Source organism: Phyllobates terribilis, unplaced genomic scaffold (assembly GCF_046119375.1).
Source record: "Phyllobates terribilis strain yellow unplaced genomic scaffold, ASM4611937v1 Scaffold_11__3_contigs__length_659146591, whole genome shotgun sequence".
NCBI lineage: Eukaryota > Metazoa > Chordata > Amphibia > Anura > Dendrobatidae > Phyllobates > Phyllobates terribilis.
The window spans coordinates 214202684-214221047 of NW_027362771.1; the positions used below are offsets into that span (position 1 = coordinate 214202684).

General features: G+C 40.6%; 1 protein-coding gene across 1 annotated transcript in view; it reads right to left on the reverse strand.

Annotated features, from left to right (window-relative positions):
* ADAMTS20 (ADAM metallopeptidase with thrombospondin type 1 motif 20) overlaps positions 1-18364 on the reverse strand; it is a 342835-nt gene that overhangs the window by 215619 nt on the left and 108852 nt on the right. The window contains exons 7-8 of the mRNA XM_073652029.1: positions 12051-12091; positions 3165-3270 (exon numbers count right to left, since the gene is read on the reverse strand). Coding sequence (XP_073508130.1) covers positions 3165-3270; positions 12051-12091 — 147 coding nt within the window. The remainder of the gene's footprint in view (positions 1-3164; positions 3271-12050; positions 12092-18364) is intronic.

Consider the following 18364-nt stretch of genomic DNA (forward strand, 5'->3'; position numbering starts at 1 on the left):
TGCATGAAAAAATGAACGTCTGAATAAACTCTACAGAGCAACTTTCTACTCTGGCATATTTTGGAGTCTCAAGTGGAGGACCTACCTTACAATCATATGCCCTTATAAGACATGTATCCAGAGATTGTCCTGGTGCGACAACTGCATTAATAAATTATATGTGCTACATCTGCAGCTCTCCTTGTGTCCAAATGACAACACGTCCTGCCTGTTCTCTGACCTTGCGCCATAGGAACCTATTGTTCCTGAGGAGACATGTCTGTGACATATCACCTTTCATTTACATGTCTATCTATAAATGTGGATAGTTACATGGATCCATATAATATCATGACAGGCAGGGGAGCAAGCAGGAGTGTTAAGAGAACAGTAACTTTATAAGAATACAACAAAAAAGTACATTTTAATGCAAGGATATCCATGTCCTCCAGAAACAGAGATGCTCACAGAGAGCTAGAAATAGGGTGGATACTGCTAACTATAAAGAGGTTGCCACATCACAAGAATTGTAGTATAAAAGTAGCTGAAAGTTATCAGTCAGGAGGAAGGTACAACATTTTTTTCCAAGGCATTAGATATACCATGGAATACTGTGAAGACAGTCATTAAGAAGTGGCTTAAATTTGGCACAACAAAGAAAAGTGTTCTGCGGGGGTTGCCAACTGACCTATAGCAACATTAAAGGAGCTGAAGAAATTACTGGCAAGTACTGGTTGAGTACCGCATATGACAACAATCTCACATATTCTTCATATATCTGTGGGATAAAGTGGCAAGACAGAAGCATTTTCTTAAAATGTTTTGGCTATGTTTTGCCAAAACCTACATCAAGTCTGCCAAAAGCCTGTGGGATAAAGTGCTATGAGTTGATGAGACCAAGGATGAACATTTTGGCCATAATTAAAAAAGGTATGTTTGAAGCAAAGCCAACACTGCACATCATCAAAAGAACACCATACTGTAAGAGAATGGTCAGCCATAATATGCTGAACAGCCATGTTGTGCCTAACAGCCATCTTGGGCAAACTTGCACAAACTAACTTGGCAGCTAATGAGATGCAGTTTCTGAAGTTCTCCCCGACGTGGAGACATAAATAACGTACGTGACACTAAGAATTATAGAAGAAGTCCCAAAAAGGTTAATTGGAATTGATGAAGTGGACCGTGGTGGTTGATAAGTGGTGATATAATAATTAATAATAATTTTTTTATTTTCATAGCGCCAACATATTCCGCAGCACTTTACAAATTTTAGGGGGGACTTATACAGACAATACAGAATAAGCATATCTCATATCGAAAGGAGTGAGGGTCCCTGCTCGCAAGCTTACAGTCTATGAGGAAATGGGGGAGACACGAAAGGTAGAATGTACATATATTGTATAATGCAGCCTTGATATACTAAATAGGATAAACAATACATGGACTGGTCGCCTGCCAGTATGTGTACAGTCCTGAGCAAGGCTATTAAGTACATGGATGGTATGAACCTGAAATTGAAGATTTTAATATGGGGGAATACTGGGACGGACAGATAGTGTGTGGAGGAGATACGCCAGTCTAAAGAAATGGGCTTTTAGGGTCCGTTTGAAACTGTGGGTATTGGGAATTAATGGAACTGTCCAAGGTAGTGCAAAGAATTGGCGCAGCACGCGAGAAATCTTGTAGACGGGAGTGGGAAGTTCGGATTATGGAGGATTTTAGTTATAAGTCATTGGTAGTGAATAGTGAATATGTTGAATTGATATAGAAACTCAGTCAAAAAAGCTGTCAGTATTTGAAGAGTTACAAGAGTAGAGGCGCCTTCAAGGAACAGAGACATCAATGATGACAACATTATTGAATTAGTTAGAAGAAACATGGAGGCCTATAGGATTATAATGAGTTTTGCCACAATGTTCATAAATATTGTCATGTTGTATCATTGCATGCTTTGTTCTACAATGCATACGCCTTTTTCTGAAGTATGTAGTTTCCCCTGTCTAACCATGTATAAAGAGCCCCTACAACCTAGTCCTGGGCCGCCGCTTTCTTGTCTGGACACGTGTGTGTCCTTGTGCTTCAGATAATCTATCTTCTGTATCTGCTCTGTTGCGTTTCTCTAATAAACCTCAGTCCTTTCTTCAAGAAGGATTGTCTATAGTGTCTTCTTGGACTTTGTAAAGCTCTCACAGACTTTCTTACACATACCCAAAGTGAGGCATGTTGGAGGCAAAATTATGCTTTGGGGCTGTTTTTCACCAGTTGGAACTGGAGCTTTAGTCAAAGTGGAGTGAATTATGAACAGATGTTAATATTAATCAATTTTGTATCAAAATCTCAGGCTTCTGCTAAAAATGAAAAGGAATTTCACCTTTCACCACATCCTGCATACCTCCAAATCAACAAAAGAATAGCTTTACAAGAAGATCACATTTTTAGAATGGCCCATCAAGAGCCCAGACCTGAATACAACTGAAAATCTGTGGATTGACTTGAAGAGGGCTGTAGACAGGAGATGCCCTCGTAATTTTACAGATTTAGAGCGCTACTGCAAGAAGGGTGGACAAAGATTGCATATTCCAAATGTGCCATAAACTCTTACCCAAAAAGACAGAATGCTGTCAAAAGTTTAAATAGTAGTTCAGTATAGTATTAGTTTAAGGGTGTGTATATTTACACAACCACATGATTTTAGTTCTCTATTTTTCTTTTTCCACCTGAAAAGATTAAAATTTTGTTTTTCAATTGAATTATACAGATTTCAGGAGACATTAAGGGTGAAAAAAGTTCTGAAATGATTCTTATCCACATTTGATATGACAATGTAATATATTAGAGTGCAAGTATGTACTGTATGTGCATAGAGTGCATAGTGCGTGTTTGGTAAATAAATAATGTGACATCTAAATACCAAATTATAACATTAAAAACAAAGAAAACCTTTAAAAAAAAACTTCATTTTCTGCAGCTTAGAGGCAGTGTATGTGACCTGGTCGGTAGAGTAGTACTACAGATAGTTAAGAAGTTTATATTTTCATACATTTGCACAGTCTTATCTTTCATTCCATCAAAAGAAAAAAAGGGAAAATCATTTATTAAATAAAAAGAGGTAGTATTAGTAGTAAATCAAAAGAGATACATCTTCATTACAGGAAACATATTAAAAACTAGAAAATGCTTACACATGTCCCAACTCATGTGCTATTGTGAATGCAGCACCTAAACCATTTTCCTCACTGATAGAGCAACTGCGTTGCCGGTCACACATTGTGCCTAGTTCCGCTAATCCTGTAAATGAAAATGAAAACATACCAGTTATTTAAATAATGCATTCAGTGCATGCCAGAAGGATCTATTTGGTATACACTAGCCCGATATGCATTTTTATTTTTTCTGAATAGGAAGCTTTAGTTTGCTGTCCTTTTTTTATACAGATGAATACAATAAAGTATACTGCACAGTATATACCTTTTTTCACAATCTCACTCAAAGGGTGACTTACAGACATGGTGGACAAAATTGTTAGTATCCTTCTGTTAAAGGGCATCTGTCAGTAAGCTTTTGTTACTTAGGACACGGCCCTACTATCAGTATTTGGTCAGTATTTTTTCTCAGGAGTGGGTGATAAATGCAGAATTGGTGACTTGTTTCTGTTATACCTTTCCTCTGATTGTTCCTCACCTGCTCTTGGCTCCCACCCCTGAGAAAAAATACTGACCAACTACTGATAGTGGGGCAGTGGAGTTAATCTGAGAGTAGCATAATATAGGTCAAATGAACCTAATGGGTGCAGCTGTTGTAACACAATCAGAGTTCTTAGATGCAGTAAGAAGCAGAGCTAAGAAAGCTAACCTCACCCGCACCAGGGTCTGTATGTACATAATGTATTGACAGTGAGGTGCTTATTAGAGGAAGGGGTGGAGTCAGACCAGGAGGTATACGGGCCCCTAGTCCAACAATAATAATTCCCAGGTAATAAAACATTCATTGTAAGTAAACAACAGCACACAGCCAAAAAACTGACACATTGTTGAAATCTGTGTTCCAGACCCTAGCTCTTCCTGTCTTCAGATTACATAGAAAAACCTTCACTGACAGATTCCCCTTAAAGTAAGAAAATCCACAATGGTCACTGAAATAACTTGAAACTGACGAAAGTAATATTCAATTTAAATTTACTGAATATCAACTAATGCAAATCAGATATTGTTTTTGTATTGTGGTTCAACAGAAAAAAGAGCAAACTAATGAAAATGGCCTGGACAAAAATTATGGTACCATTAAAGGGGTTGTCCACTACTTATTATCCCCTCCCCAATGTATCCCCCCAGGGCCCATAAGTGTTTTTGTAAATACCTTCTGTTGCAGTTACTGCATGTGAGCGGCGCTATCGGTGGCCGCTCACAGGCATCACATGACCCCCGGCTGCAGCCGGCGCTGACATCCGCTGACGTCACGACAAGTCCAGGCTGCAGCCGAGAGTCCCACTTCCGCGTTCCACAGTGGCTGCTGGGTTGTGGGCGAGGTTATCCCCGCGCGTCATACCCAGAATCCACCAAGCGCTCTCCCTCTCCCCATTCATCGGGAAAGCGCGCGGTGGATGCTGGGTGTGACGCGCGGGGAAACCCCACCCACAACCCAGCAGTCACCGCGGGGACCCCAACGTTGAGTCATGCCTCACTTGTCTTGACGTCAGCATGGGGTCGTGATACCTGTGAGAGTCAGCGATAGCACCGCTCACAGGCAGAACCTGCAACAGAAGGTATTTACAAATATACAGTACAGACCAAAAGTTTGGACACACCTTCTCATTTAAAGATGTTTCTGCATTTTCATGACTATGAAAATTGTACATTCACACTGAAGGCACCAAAACTATGAATTAACACATGTGGAATTATATGCTTAACAAAAAAGTGTGAAACAACTGAAAATATGTCTTATATTCTAGGTTCTTCAAAGTAGCCACCTTTAGCTTTGATGACTGCTTTGCACACTCTTGGCATTTTCTTGATGAGATTCAAGAGGTAGTCACCAGAAATGGTCTTCCAACAATCTTGAAGGAGTTCCTAGAGATGCTTAGCACTTGTTGGCCCTTTTGCCTTCACTCTGCGGTCCAGCTCACCCCAAACCATCTCGATTGGGTTCAGGTCTGGTGACTGTTGAGGCCAGGTCATCTGGCGTAGCACCCCATCACTCTCCTTCTTGGTCAAATAGCCCTTACGCAGCCTGGAGGTGTGTTTGGGGTCATTGTCCTGTTGAAATATAAATGATGGTCCAACTAAACGCAAACCGGATGGAATAGCATGCCGCTGCAAGATGCTGTGGTAGCCATGCTGGTTCAGTATGCCTTCAATTTGGAATAAATCCCCAACAGGGTCACCAGCAAAGCACCCCCACACCATCACACCTCCTCCTCCATGCTTCACGGTGGGAACCAGGCATGTAGAGTCCATCCGTTCACCTTTTCTGCGTCGCACAAAGACACGGTGGTTGGAACCAAAGATCTCAAATTTGGACTCATCAGACCAAAGCACAGATTTCCACTGGTCTAATGTCCATTCCTTGTGTTCTTTAGCCCAAAAAGTCTCTTCTGCTTGTTGCCTGTCCTTAGCAGTGGTTTCCTAGCAGCTATTTTACCATAAAGGCCTGCTGCACAAAGTCTCCTCTTAACAGTTGTTGTAGAGATGTGTCTGCTGCTAGAACTCTGTGTGGCATTGACCTGGTCTCTAATTTGAGCTGCTGTTAACCTGCGATTTCTGAGGCTGGTGACTCGGATAAACTTATCCTCAGAAGCAGAGGTGACTCTTGGTCTTACTTTCCTGGGGCAGTCCTCATGTGAGCCAGTTTCTTTGTAGCGCTTGATGGTTTTTGCAACTGCACTTGGGGACACTTTCAAAGTTTTCCCAATTTTTTGGACTGACTGACCTTCATTTCTTAAAGTAATCATGGCCATTCGTTTTTCTTTACTTAGCTGCTTTTTTCTTGCCATAATACAAATTCTAACAGTCTATTCAGTAGGACTATCAGCGGCGTATCCACCAGACTTCTGCACAACACAACTGATGGTCCCAACCCCATTTATAAGGCAAGAAATACCACTTATTAAACCTGACAGGGCACACCTGTGAAGTGAAAACCATTTCCGGTGACTACCTCTTGAAGCTCATCAAGAGAATGCCAAGAGTGTGCAAAGTAGTCATCAAAGCAAAAGGTGGCTACTTTGAAGAACCTAGAATATAAGACATATTTTCAGTTGTATCACACTTTTTTGTTAAGTATATAATTCCACATGTGTTAATTCATAGTTTTGATGCCTTCAGTGTGAATGTACAATTTTCATAGTCATGAAAATACAGAAAAATTTTTAGATGAGAAGGTGTGTCCAAACTTTTGGTCTGTACTGTACTTATGGGCCCTGGGGGGATACATTGGGGGGATAATAAAAAGTTGTGGCCAACTTCTTTAACTAAACATTTTGTTTCACAATCTTTTGAGGCAATCACTGAAAACATAGGATTTCTGTAACTGTCAATGAGACTTCTACATCTGTCTAGGGTATTTTCTCCCACACCTAGTGAGTGAACTGCTCCAGCTGTCTCAGGTGTGAAGGGTGTCTTCTCCAGACTTTGTGTTTCAGCTCCTTCTACAGATGTTCAATAATATTTAGATCAGGGCTCATAGGAGGCCACTTCAGAATAGCCCAATGATTGGATGTTTTCAGCTGTTTTTTTGGGTTATTATTCTGTTGGAAGAACCATGACCTACAACTCAGACCAACTTTTCTGACACTGGGCAGCACATTTGGCTCCTGAAGAACTTGATAGTCTTGAAATTTCATTCTACCCTGCAAAGTTTCAAGAGACTCCAGCATGTTTCACAGGAGGTACAATGTTTTATTATTTATATTCATTTTTTCATCTGTGAACATATAGCTGATGTGACTTGCCAAAAGTTCCAGTTTTGATTCATCTGTCAAGAGAACATTTTCCCAGAAGCTTTGTGGCTTGTCAATACGCATTTTGGAAAATTCCAGTCTAGCTTTTTTATGAATATGTTTTTAACAGTGGTTTCCTCCTTTGTTGTCTTCAATGAGGTCTACTTTGGCCAACACAACAACAGTTGGTGCAATCTGACACTGATTTGCCTTCACCTTGGAGTTCACCTCTAATCTCTGTGAAATTATTCTGGGCTTTTTTGTTACTATTTGTATTATCTGTCTCTTCAACTTGTCATCAATTTTCCTTTTGCGGTCACATCAAAGGAAGTTGGCTACAGTTCCAGAGACCTTAAACTTCTGAATAAAATGTGCAACTGTAGTAACAGGGACATCAAGCTGTCTGGATATGGTCTTACGGGCTTCATCTTTTAACATGTTTGTCTATAATTTTCTTTCTAATCTTCTGAGATAAAGCTCTGCGTAGATTTCTTTGGTCTAAGTCCAGCGTGGTACACACTATGATACCAAACAGCACACTGACTACTCTTCACCCTTGAAATAGGCTGACTGACTGTTTACAAGTTTGTAGACATCTGTGATGCCAATTACAGGACACACCTTAGTTTCACATGTCCTTATGGTCAAATTATTTTCAATCTTTTCTAGACGTATGTTACACACACGCCGCTAGGTTCAGATAGGGGCGAGACAGGTTACATGAATTCTTTGGAATCCTGGGGAACCGTTACTCAGGGCGACCATAGACCATGTGCTGCAGCTTCTCTCAGGCACACAACGGTATTGACCCTCAGGCACAGAAACGTAGGTTGTTTCACTTGCTGACCAGACACACTTGACAAGAGTCCTCATAAACGGTAGAACAGTAGCATTTAATAAGAAGCCGCACAGCCAGTGCAAGTTAAGTTTTATGAGCAACAGGCTCCAGTGACAAAAAGGACAGTTTCCTTAGCAGCACAGCAGTTCACAGTCTTCCCAGTGGTACAGGACATCACAGTTCTAATGCAAAGGCACATTAATGAACACAGCATTCTTTACAGCACAGTGAGTTGGAGGAGGGGGGAGGATTTGCTGAGGGAGATGAACCCTGTGACACCATTTCTTACAGTCATTATCTTTCTGCCTGACAATACTCTGCACTGTTAGTTCAGGAACTCTCCCTGACCTGTGCTTAGCTTCACTCCTGACTTGAATCCTTTTCAGTTGCAGGGGCACTTCTGTCAGATGCAGAACACACACATCACATTTCTCTTTGGCTCCAGCCAGACAGCCAGACAGTAATCAACTTCCCCACAATCCCCCTGGGGCTCTGCTAAAACACTCCCTTTCTCCTGTGACTGTGATAACCCCTCTAGTTGCTGGATGCTTTTAACCCTCCGTCACATACAATATCGGTTCTAACGAGTTCACATATAATGTGACTGTCAGGCGCAGGCTAGAAATATACCTATAATATCTAATGTTTGCAATTTCAGTGCTCTAAAAGTGATCAGTGACCTTCATAGGGATGTAATAAAAGAGACTACACATAATCAGGTGCATAAAAAACCCAATTACTTAACATAAAACTAATAACTCTGAAATACAAACATTTCAAAACTCCCGCCAAATAGTCCCCAGTTCGACTCTGTCAAAAAACTCTACAAAGAAAATTTATGGAAACAAACTTAATTTTAAGGTACCTTAAGTACTATTAAACACATATTCAATCAGAATTAGATCCTGAAGTTTCCCCAGAAAAATTACACTTGCAGAGCAAAGAGCAAGAATTACACATCATTTTTGCATGTGTCAGGCAGATTGCATTATGACATTTGTGACATTCATAATTAGAAAGCCTTCTGATTCCGCTTTCCGTGGTGCAGGTGGTGCATCTCCTTCTTTTGGGAGGTGGTGCAGGTGGTGAATTTTCACTATCATCTTCTGGGCGGAATCTTTTGAGCTGAACTTGAAGGCGAGAGGGGATACCGATTGTTTTCATACTTCTCCTGCGTAGCTCTCCAAGCACTAGTTCATGGGCCAATTTTTTCAGATAGAATCGTCTACGGAGTGGTTCAAGCTTGTTTTCAAGGTAAATGACTTGTGAATTTATACCACCCAAATTCAACATAGCAAAAAATATGACCATTGGCCAGCGTTTGGTGTTTCTGCTGACGTTGAAAGTTGAGCACATCTGATCAGCTGTATCAACACCCCCTTTGGTTGCATTATAAAATGTAATTATCTCCGGTTTTTTTTGTGCCTCAGTCCCAGGATCGATGGCATCATCATCATGAAGTGTTGATAGAAGAAGTACAATTTTTTTTGCTTGTGGTACATAGGAAACCAAAACCTTTCCATTATGGAATGCAAACATACTGCTGTACAGTTGTCTCCCTTTCACACTTACAAACTGTGTAGGCAATTCTTTTTTATTTTTTCTTACTGTTCCGACATATGAAAGCTTCTGCATTTTCAGATAATCAATCAGATCACAATTTGAAAACCAATTGTCAGCTGTTATATTGCGACCCGATCCAAATAAGGGCTCAGCCAGTCTTTTTACAACATCACTGGGTTTGTTGCTGACACAGTAAGGACCTTCTGGTTGTTTTCCTGCATAAACTTCCAGGTTGTAAGTGTAGGTCTTACTGGCATCAACAAGGGCATACATTTTTATTCCATATTTGTTAGGCTTTGATGGAATATATTGACAAAAGGCACATTTACCACGAAAACCAGGGAGCATTTCATCAATAGTGAGATTCTCCCCAGGGCAATAGCTTTTTTTACAGTTTTCAACAAATTTTGGAATATATCACGAATTGGAGCAAGTCGGTCATGTGTTTTACGTTCGGTTCGGGTAGTTCTGTTGTCAAACCGAAGGCAACGAATTAGAAGCTTGAATCTGTTTATGGACATAACAAGGCCAAATTTTTCAACTCCATCCCCATCTTTACTCCAAAGTTCCTCCAAACTTTGTCTATTTGCCCTATAAGCTCCTGCAAGGTATAATAATCCAAAAAAAGCACGCAGTTCTATTTCATCTGTGGCCTTGATGGTTCTGTTGCAGATGAACTTGTCCTTTATAATGTTTATATATTGGTTGGTATATGTGACAATAGAGTCCAGAATGTCATCTGTGAATAAACTATTCCAGCATTCAACTGCAGTTTTTGCATTACTTGCAGTTCCTATAACTGCAGGAAGGTGAGTAATAATGTTTTGAGGTTCCCTACATTTTTTCTGGAGTGGCTTCTTGTTCCATTGTTTATTTTGTATCTTTTCCCATATAATAAGATTCTACATCTTCATCCTCATCACTGTCACCATCTTGCTCTGTTTCAGAATCCACTTCACATACTTCCACCTCATCATGAGAATCAATCTCACTTTCCTCTCCTAAATCCTCATTCAGTGTGGGGTCTGCACCATCTAACAGCATGTTTGTTACTTCCTCAACATCAAGGTTTTTTGATAAATTGTACATTTTCCTCTCCATTTCAGCAGATAATCTGAAGCAAGAGAAGGAATATGTGTTAGGGAACTACTGTATATGCCTGAGCAGCACACTTTCTTTTTTAATCTGCCTTATTTCTATGAAATATCCTCACACTTTGTGCTATACATTCATAAAACAAGCTAAATAAACAATTGTGATGAATAAAAACATAAAATACCAACCTTATTGAGTGTGACGTGTTCACATACAATGAGCCTGAGAGATTAGCGCAGTTATATCTGTCCTCCTGAAGCTCTGCAATCCAACTGTGGTATGAGGTTTCACAGAGCTGCTAGAGACAGGAGACTACCTGGAGGGAGGGGATTTCCTCACAATCTGGTGAGGAAGGAGAAATGAAAGTAAAAGAGATGTGCCTGTCAGGCCAATTGTATGTGACGGAGTGTTAAAGCACCAGCACTACTTCTGCATGTCACACTCTGCAAAATCACTACTTCTGCATGTCACACGTACCATCATTTTTGTCCAGGTCATTTTCATTACTTTGTTGTTGTTTTTTAATTTTTCTGATGGACTACAATATAAAAGCAACGTATGATTTTTATTAGTTGATATTCAGTAAATTAATTTTGTCAGTTTTAAGTTATTTCAGTGATCATTGTGGGTTTTTCTAACTTTAACAGACGGGTACCAACAATTCTGTCCACGTCTGAATGCCATTTTGTCGATTCAGAAGCATACGTCACAGCCTTCACTGGATGTATAAGTGGTGGAATACTTTCCAAATATACCTAAGACTAAATGAAAAATGAGATGTGAAACAAGTTTGTATATTTCCAGCCAAAATCAGATCACACTGTCACGCAAGTTGTGGGAAAGACTTAGTGCAACAGAAAGGAAAGAGGGAAAGGGAGCCCAGACTCTAGGGAAAGGGGGAAAAGTGGAGACCTCCTAGGTTGATCTACCATCACCCTGTCTCCCCTAACGTCCCTGTATTGGCTCTTCACCAATTTCCGCACGCGTACCTCACCCTGTCTTTCCCTGGCGTTTGGCTCAGGCCAGGGAAGGGAGGAGATGAGCACTAGTCGATCTCCACTAAACACTATAGACAACAAGGAAGGACAAACGGGGAAATAGCTTAGCTTTAGACAACTCCAGACAAATGCGCACACGTCCTCAAGCTCCAGAAAGGACAAAGTACTGCTCTTGCTAAAACCTTCACAGGTAGTAATGAATATCGTCGGCACCTCCCTCTAGAACACAACAGGTATTTATACACCCAGGTCAGGGAGTTAATTAGCCACAGGTAGGTAGCCGCTGGGTCCTAGAGACAGCCTCTAAGAAGATGTCTGTAATGCCAAACATACAGATCTCCTGCAACCAACTGCAGGGCAACTGTCTAGTCAATTCTGACACTTCAGTGACACACACCCCATTTGACAAAAGCAGGAGGGGAGGTTTCCTGCTTTCCTTCAGTGGTACCTACTCACATAGACCAAACATAGAACATGGTTATGCAAACGACACCATAAAAGGTCAAAGGGAAAAAAAAGACAGCTTGGGTAATTTTATTAGACTTTTCATATTTTATCTAAAATCATATATTCCAATTCCATGCAGTGAGGTGTAAAATGGAACACTATATAATAGAGCACAAAAAGAATTACTTACCTAAAGTGTCACATTTATTACTGGCTCTGCATATATCTTCTCTAGTAAAAAGAGAGGTAGAAAGGAAGTTGAATATACAATAATCATAAGTGCCTGTAATATGTACAATAAAATATAGAGTTAACATTATATTTCTTCATTCTTATATTTAAAGGTTCAGTAATTTTATGTAAATGATTACCACCTGTAGATGACTTATAGACCAACCAATATTTAGTGCTTACAGCACAGCAGACTATACAGTGGTGGCCAAAAGTATTGGCACCCCTGCAATTCTGTCAGATAATACTCAGTTTCTTCCTGAAAATGATTGCAATCACAAATTCTTTGGTCTTATTATCATCATTTAATTTGCTTGCAAGGAAAAAACACAAAAGAGAATGAAGCAAAAATCAAATCATTGATCATTTCACACAAAACTCCAAAAATGGGCCAGACAAAAGTATTGGCACCCTCAGCCTAATACTTGGTTGCACAACCTTTAGCCAAAATAACTGCGAACAACCGCTTCCGGTAACCATCAATGAGTTTCTTACAATGCTCTGCTGGAATTGTAGACCATTCTTCTTTGGCAAACTGCTCCAGGTCCCTGTTATTTGAAGGGTGTCTTCTCCAAACTGCCATTTTGAGATCTCTGCACAGGTGTTCTATGTGATTCAGGTCTGGACTCATTGCTGGCCACCTTAGAAGTCTCCAGTGCTTTCTCTCAAACCATTTTATAGTGCTTTTGGAAGTGTGTTTTGGGTCATTGTCCTGCTGGAAGACCCATGACCTCTGAGGGAGACCCAGCTTTCTCACACTGGGCCCTACATTATGCTGCAAAATTTGTTGGTAGTCTTCAGACTTCATAATGCCATGCACACGGTCAAGCAGTCCAGTGCCAGAGGCAGCAAAGCAGCCCCAAAACATCAGGGAACCTCCGCCATGTTTGACTGTAGGGACCGTGTTCTTTTCTTTGAATGCCTCTTTTTTTTCCTGTACACTCTATGTTGATGCTTTTTCCCAAAAAGCTCTACTTTTGTCTCATCTGACCAGAGAACATTCTTCCAAAACATTTTAGGCTTTCTCAGGTAAGTTTTGGCAAACTCCAGCCTGGCTTTTTTATGTCTCGGGGTAAGAAGTGGGGTCTTCCTGGGTATCCTACCATACAGTCCCTTTTCATTCAGATGCCGACGGATAGTACGGGTTGACACTGTTGTACCCTCGGACTGCAGGGCAGCTTGAACTAGTTTGGATGTTAGTCGAGGTTCTTTATCCACCGTCCGCACAATCTTGCGTTGAAATCTCTCGTCAATTTTTCTTTTCCGTCCACATCTAGGGAGGTTAGCCACAGTGCCATGGGCTTTAAACTTCTTGATGACACTGCGCACGGAAGACACAGGAACATTCAGGTCTTTGGAGATGGATTTGTAGCCTTGAGATTGCTCATGTTTCCTCACAATTTGGTTTCTCAAGTCCTCAGACAGTTCTTTGGTCTTCTTTCTTTTCTCCATGCTCAATGTGGTACACACAAGGACACAGGACAGAGGTTGAGTCAACTTTAATCCATGTTAACTGGCTGCAAGTGTGATTTAGTTATTGCCAACACCTGTTAGGTGCCACAGGTAAGTTACAGTTGCTGTTAATTACACGAATTAGAGAAGCATCGCATGATTTTTCAAACAGTGCCAATACTTTTGTCCACCCCCTATTTTAGGTTTGGTGTGGAATTATATCCAATTTGGCTTTAGGGCAATTCTTTTTGTGTTTTTTCATTGAAGACAAATTAAATGAAGATAATAATACCAAAGAATTTGTAATTGCAATCATTTTCAGGAAGAAACTGAGTATTATCTGACAGAATTGCAGGGGTGCCAATACTTTTGGCCACCACTGTACATGCCCTAACAAAAGGAAGCCATATTTTCCAAACTACATTTCCTGCTCTGATTGCTGTCCGTTTACAAACCAAAAAGGATTAAGATTGTTGTAAGTGTTAAATTGAATCCACACAGAAACTCCATTGCAGGTCCACATGTGATTGCTATCGAAACCACATTTTTTTCTATCCGGTTTTATTTTCTCATGGTATTTTATCGTTTTCATGTTTACGATCATGAGAGCAGTCATAATGCCTGATCTTTATGAACAGCATTTAGAGATATGTTTACTGCAGCCACAAAGACCTTTGGGAACTGTAGACTGTAGAGATGTGCCATTGACCTCTATGGAAGGATGTTTTGAGCATGCTCTGTGAGCTGTGCAGAAGTCGCAGTGCAGAGAGGAGGATGAAGTGAGCTGTAACCATCACCTATTGTGAATGGTGTAATCCTGTCCATGATGACATCAAGAAGGCTACAAAAAGTGATCTCTTTAGAAGAGGAAGTGTCATCCTTTTGTGAGACTCATTGGCTACTGAAAAGATTTCTGGAATAAGAAAATACCATCAATTTTTTATAAATATGTTTTTAACATAGAAACTTAATTAGACCTTTTATGTTATTTAATGATTACATACTGCATACATTTTTGTGATCTTTTAAAGACATTTAAAATAATACCTTCAGTTTGAAGAATGTTATACTACACGAGTTACATGTGTCTTTGGAGACATTTTAGTACAGATTGCAATGACAAAGAAAACAGCGTTACTCCTAACAGATATGTGAAGGTGTTTGTCTTCGAAAACTATGCTACAATGAGGTAGTACAATAATAGTCTCCAATGAAAGAAAACATGTCTATGTATCATACAATGGGGAGTTTATTCCCGCTGCTAGTGCACCATGATATAAACCTTTCAGTCTGTAAGGGTGAAGCCCTTTAACAAAGAAGAGTGTCGCACTCCAAGGCCTCTTGGCATGGAGGGGACAGGTCATAGATTGCAATGCCCTAGCTAGTGGGTCTTAAGATGCATAAAATGTATCAAAGCTAAAAAGTATTTTTGATAAATAAGGCACATTTTAAGACTCGTCTAGTCTGACTTAAATTAGGGAGTGTTAGGCTATGTGCCCACGATGCAGAAATGAAGCAGAAAATTTCTGCAGCATTTCTGCATCTCCCTGGCAGAAAAAACGCATGAATCATAGAATCATAGAATCATAGAATGGTAGAGTTGGAAGGGACCTCCTGGGTCATCTGGTCCAACCCCCTGCTCAAAGCAGGATTCACTAAATCATCTCAGACAGATGTCTGTCCAGCCTCTGTTTGAAGACGTCCATTGAAGGGGAACTCACCACCTCTCGTGGCAGCCTGTTCCACTCATTAATCACCCTAACTGTCAAAAAGTTTTTTCTAATATCTAATCTGTGTCTCCTCCCATTTAGTTTCATCCCATTGCTTCTAGTCTTTCCTTGTGCAAATGAGAATAAAGATGATCCTTCTACAATGTGACAGCCCTTGACATATTTGTAGACAGCTATTAAGTCTCCTCTCAGTCTTCTTTTTTGCAAGCTAAACATTCCCAAATCCTGCAACCGTTCCTCATAGGACATGGTTTGCAGACCAGTCACCATTCTGGTCGCTCTTCTCTGAACTTGCTCCAGTTTGTCTATGTCTTTTTTAAAATGTGGGGCCCAAAACTGTACACAGTATTCCAGATGAGGTCTGACCAAAGAGTAGTAAAGACCAATAATGACTTCACGTGATCTAGACTGTATGCTTCTGTTAATACATCCCAGAATTGTATTTGCCTTTTTTGCTGCTGCATCACACTGTTGACTCATGTTCAGTCTATGATCTATTAGTATACCTAAATCTTTTTCACATGTACTGTTGCTTAGCTCTATTCCTCCCATTCTGTATATGCTTTTTTCATTTTTATTGCCCAGATGTAGTACTTTGCATTTTTCCCTGTTAAAAACCATTCTGTTGGTTGCTGCCCACTGCTCCAGTTTATTTAGGTCTTTTTGAATCCTCTCTCTCTCTTCTCTAGTATTAGCTATCCCTCCTAGCTTTGTGTCATCAGCAAATTTAATCAGTTTACCCTCAATTCCTTCATCTAAATCATTGATAAAGATGTTGAACAATACAGGTCCCAGGACGGAGCCCTGTGGTACCCCACTTGAGACATTCATCCAGCTGGATGTGAAGCCATTTACAATCACCCTTTGAGTCCGATCACTAAGCCAGTTATGAATCCACCTAACAGTTGCCTGGTCCATTGCATACTTGGTCATTTTTTCAATAAGGATGGTGTGAGATACTTTGTCAAATGCTTTGCTGAAGTCAAGATATACTATATCTACAGCATTTCCCTGATCCACCCAGATTGTACATGCAGATTGTACATGCGTTTTTCCTGCAGAATACATGCGGATCCACATGCGGATTCACATGCGTTTCCGCATGCAGATTGACAAGCGCTTTCCAGGCGATAGCATCACTTGGAAAGTGCTTGACAACTAGGTCACACTGTATAAATCCATGCAAACAGCATGGATCCATGCAAACAGCATGGATTTATACAGTGTGAACCGTAAAAATGAAAACAAATAAAGCTATACTCACCCCCGAGGCCCCGGTGTGTGCAGCAGCGCTCGTTCCTGTCTGGTTCCCGGCTGCCGGCATATCGCGAGACAGAGCGGTGAAGGGCCTGCGGTCACATGACTGTGACGTCACCGCAGGTCCTCAAGCGATGCCGGCATTCAGAGAGAAGACGCCGGACAGGTGAATATAAACTTTATTTGTTATTTTATTCTTTTTTTACAGGTAGAATGGTACCCTGGTCTGGAGGAGAGTCTCCTCTCCTCCAGAACTGGGTACCATCCGCACATAGAGACGCATAGAAGCCGCTTGTAAAAATGTACAGTCGCGGTTTCTATGCGTCTCAATGCAAGTCAATGGCGGGAGTTCCGCTGCGCTTCCGCAAAATTAAATGACATGCTGCGGATTTTTGTACGCAGCATAAACGCTGCGGAAAAATCCGCAGCATGTGCATAGAACATGCGGAATCCCCTTGGGGACCATGGGGTGCGGATTACCTAGCGTTTAACAAGCGTTTGCGCTGCGGAAATTCCGCAGCATAAACGCTTGAAAAACGCTACGTGGGCACTCAGCCTTACACTATGTTAGACAGGCTTAGTAAATCAACCCCAGTGTAGGTCCCATTTTATATTCACAAGAAGTGTCTTACCCGCCACTGGGACCCTCACCGATCACTTAGCAAAGGAGCGCATGAATGAATAAAATATTATAGCATGTTAGTCCTTACCAGTCATTACATGATGGTATTGCACAGAGATATGTCATCACTGGTTACATACAGTCATAAAACGAAGTACTAAAAACTAAAGGTCTTACAATTAGGTAGCTACATCCCCAGGTGAAAAACATATGACAAATTACACCATGTCATTTTTTATTTAACAATACTTATTATAAAGTAGTGCAAAAGAAGTTTGTGAACAAGAAATTAAGAGGATAAGAAGCAGCCATGTGCTGCTAATCAAATGCCTTTTATTAATTGTTGATTAGCAAGCGTGTACATAACTGTAAAGTAGACCTTTGGGCAGTTTGCTGGTCTAGAGTCTTGAGGCTTATGTTAAGAAAATATTGAGGGAAGACATCAACAATGATCTCAGAGAATCAATTGTTTCTGTCCATCAATCTGGGAAGGGTTATAAGGAAATTTGAAGTCCATCATTCCACAGTGACGAAAATTATTCACAAGTGGAAAACATTAAAACAGTTGTCAATCTTCCTAGGAGTGGATGTGCTAGCAAATTCAACCCAAGGTCAGACTGAGCAATGCTCAGAGCTATTGCAAACAACCCAACAACTACAGCTCAGACTCCAAAGGTCTCAGTAAGCATGCTAAGTTCATGACAGTACATAAAGAAAAAGACAGAACAAGTATCCCTTGTTTGGAAGGGTTGCCAGGAGAAAACGTCTTCTTTATGAAGAGAAAATGGTAGCACGCCAAAAGTTAGCAAATCTGCATATGAACAAACCATTAGACTCCTAGAACAATGTCCTTTGGACAAATGAGACCAAAGTGGAGATGTTTCACTATAATGCCCTGAGCCATATTTAGTAAAAATGAAAAATAGCATATGACCACAAACACCGCATACCACCGGTCAAGCATGGTGATAGAGCAGAGATGTCAAACTCAAATACACAGAGGGCCAAAATTAAAAACTTGGAGGAAGTTGTGGGCCAACCTTGATATTTATTAAAACAATGTCTACAATTGAGGATTTTTTTCCTTATCACTGCAGTGCACGAGTCACTGATGACATGCTGCAGACTGGAGATCACTATTTGTAAGGAACAGAACTCTGTTGTGTCTTGATGGAGTTTTATGCCATCGTTCCTCTCAGAGTTAGATAACCC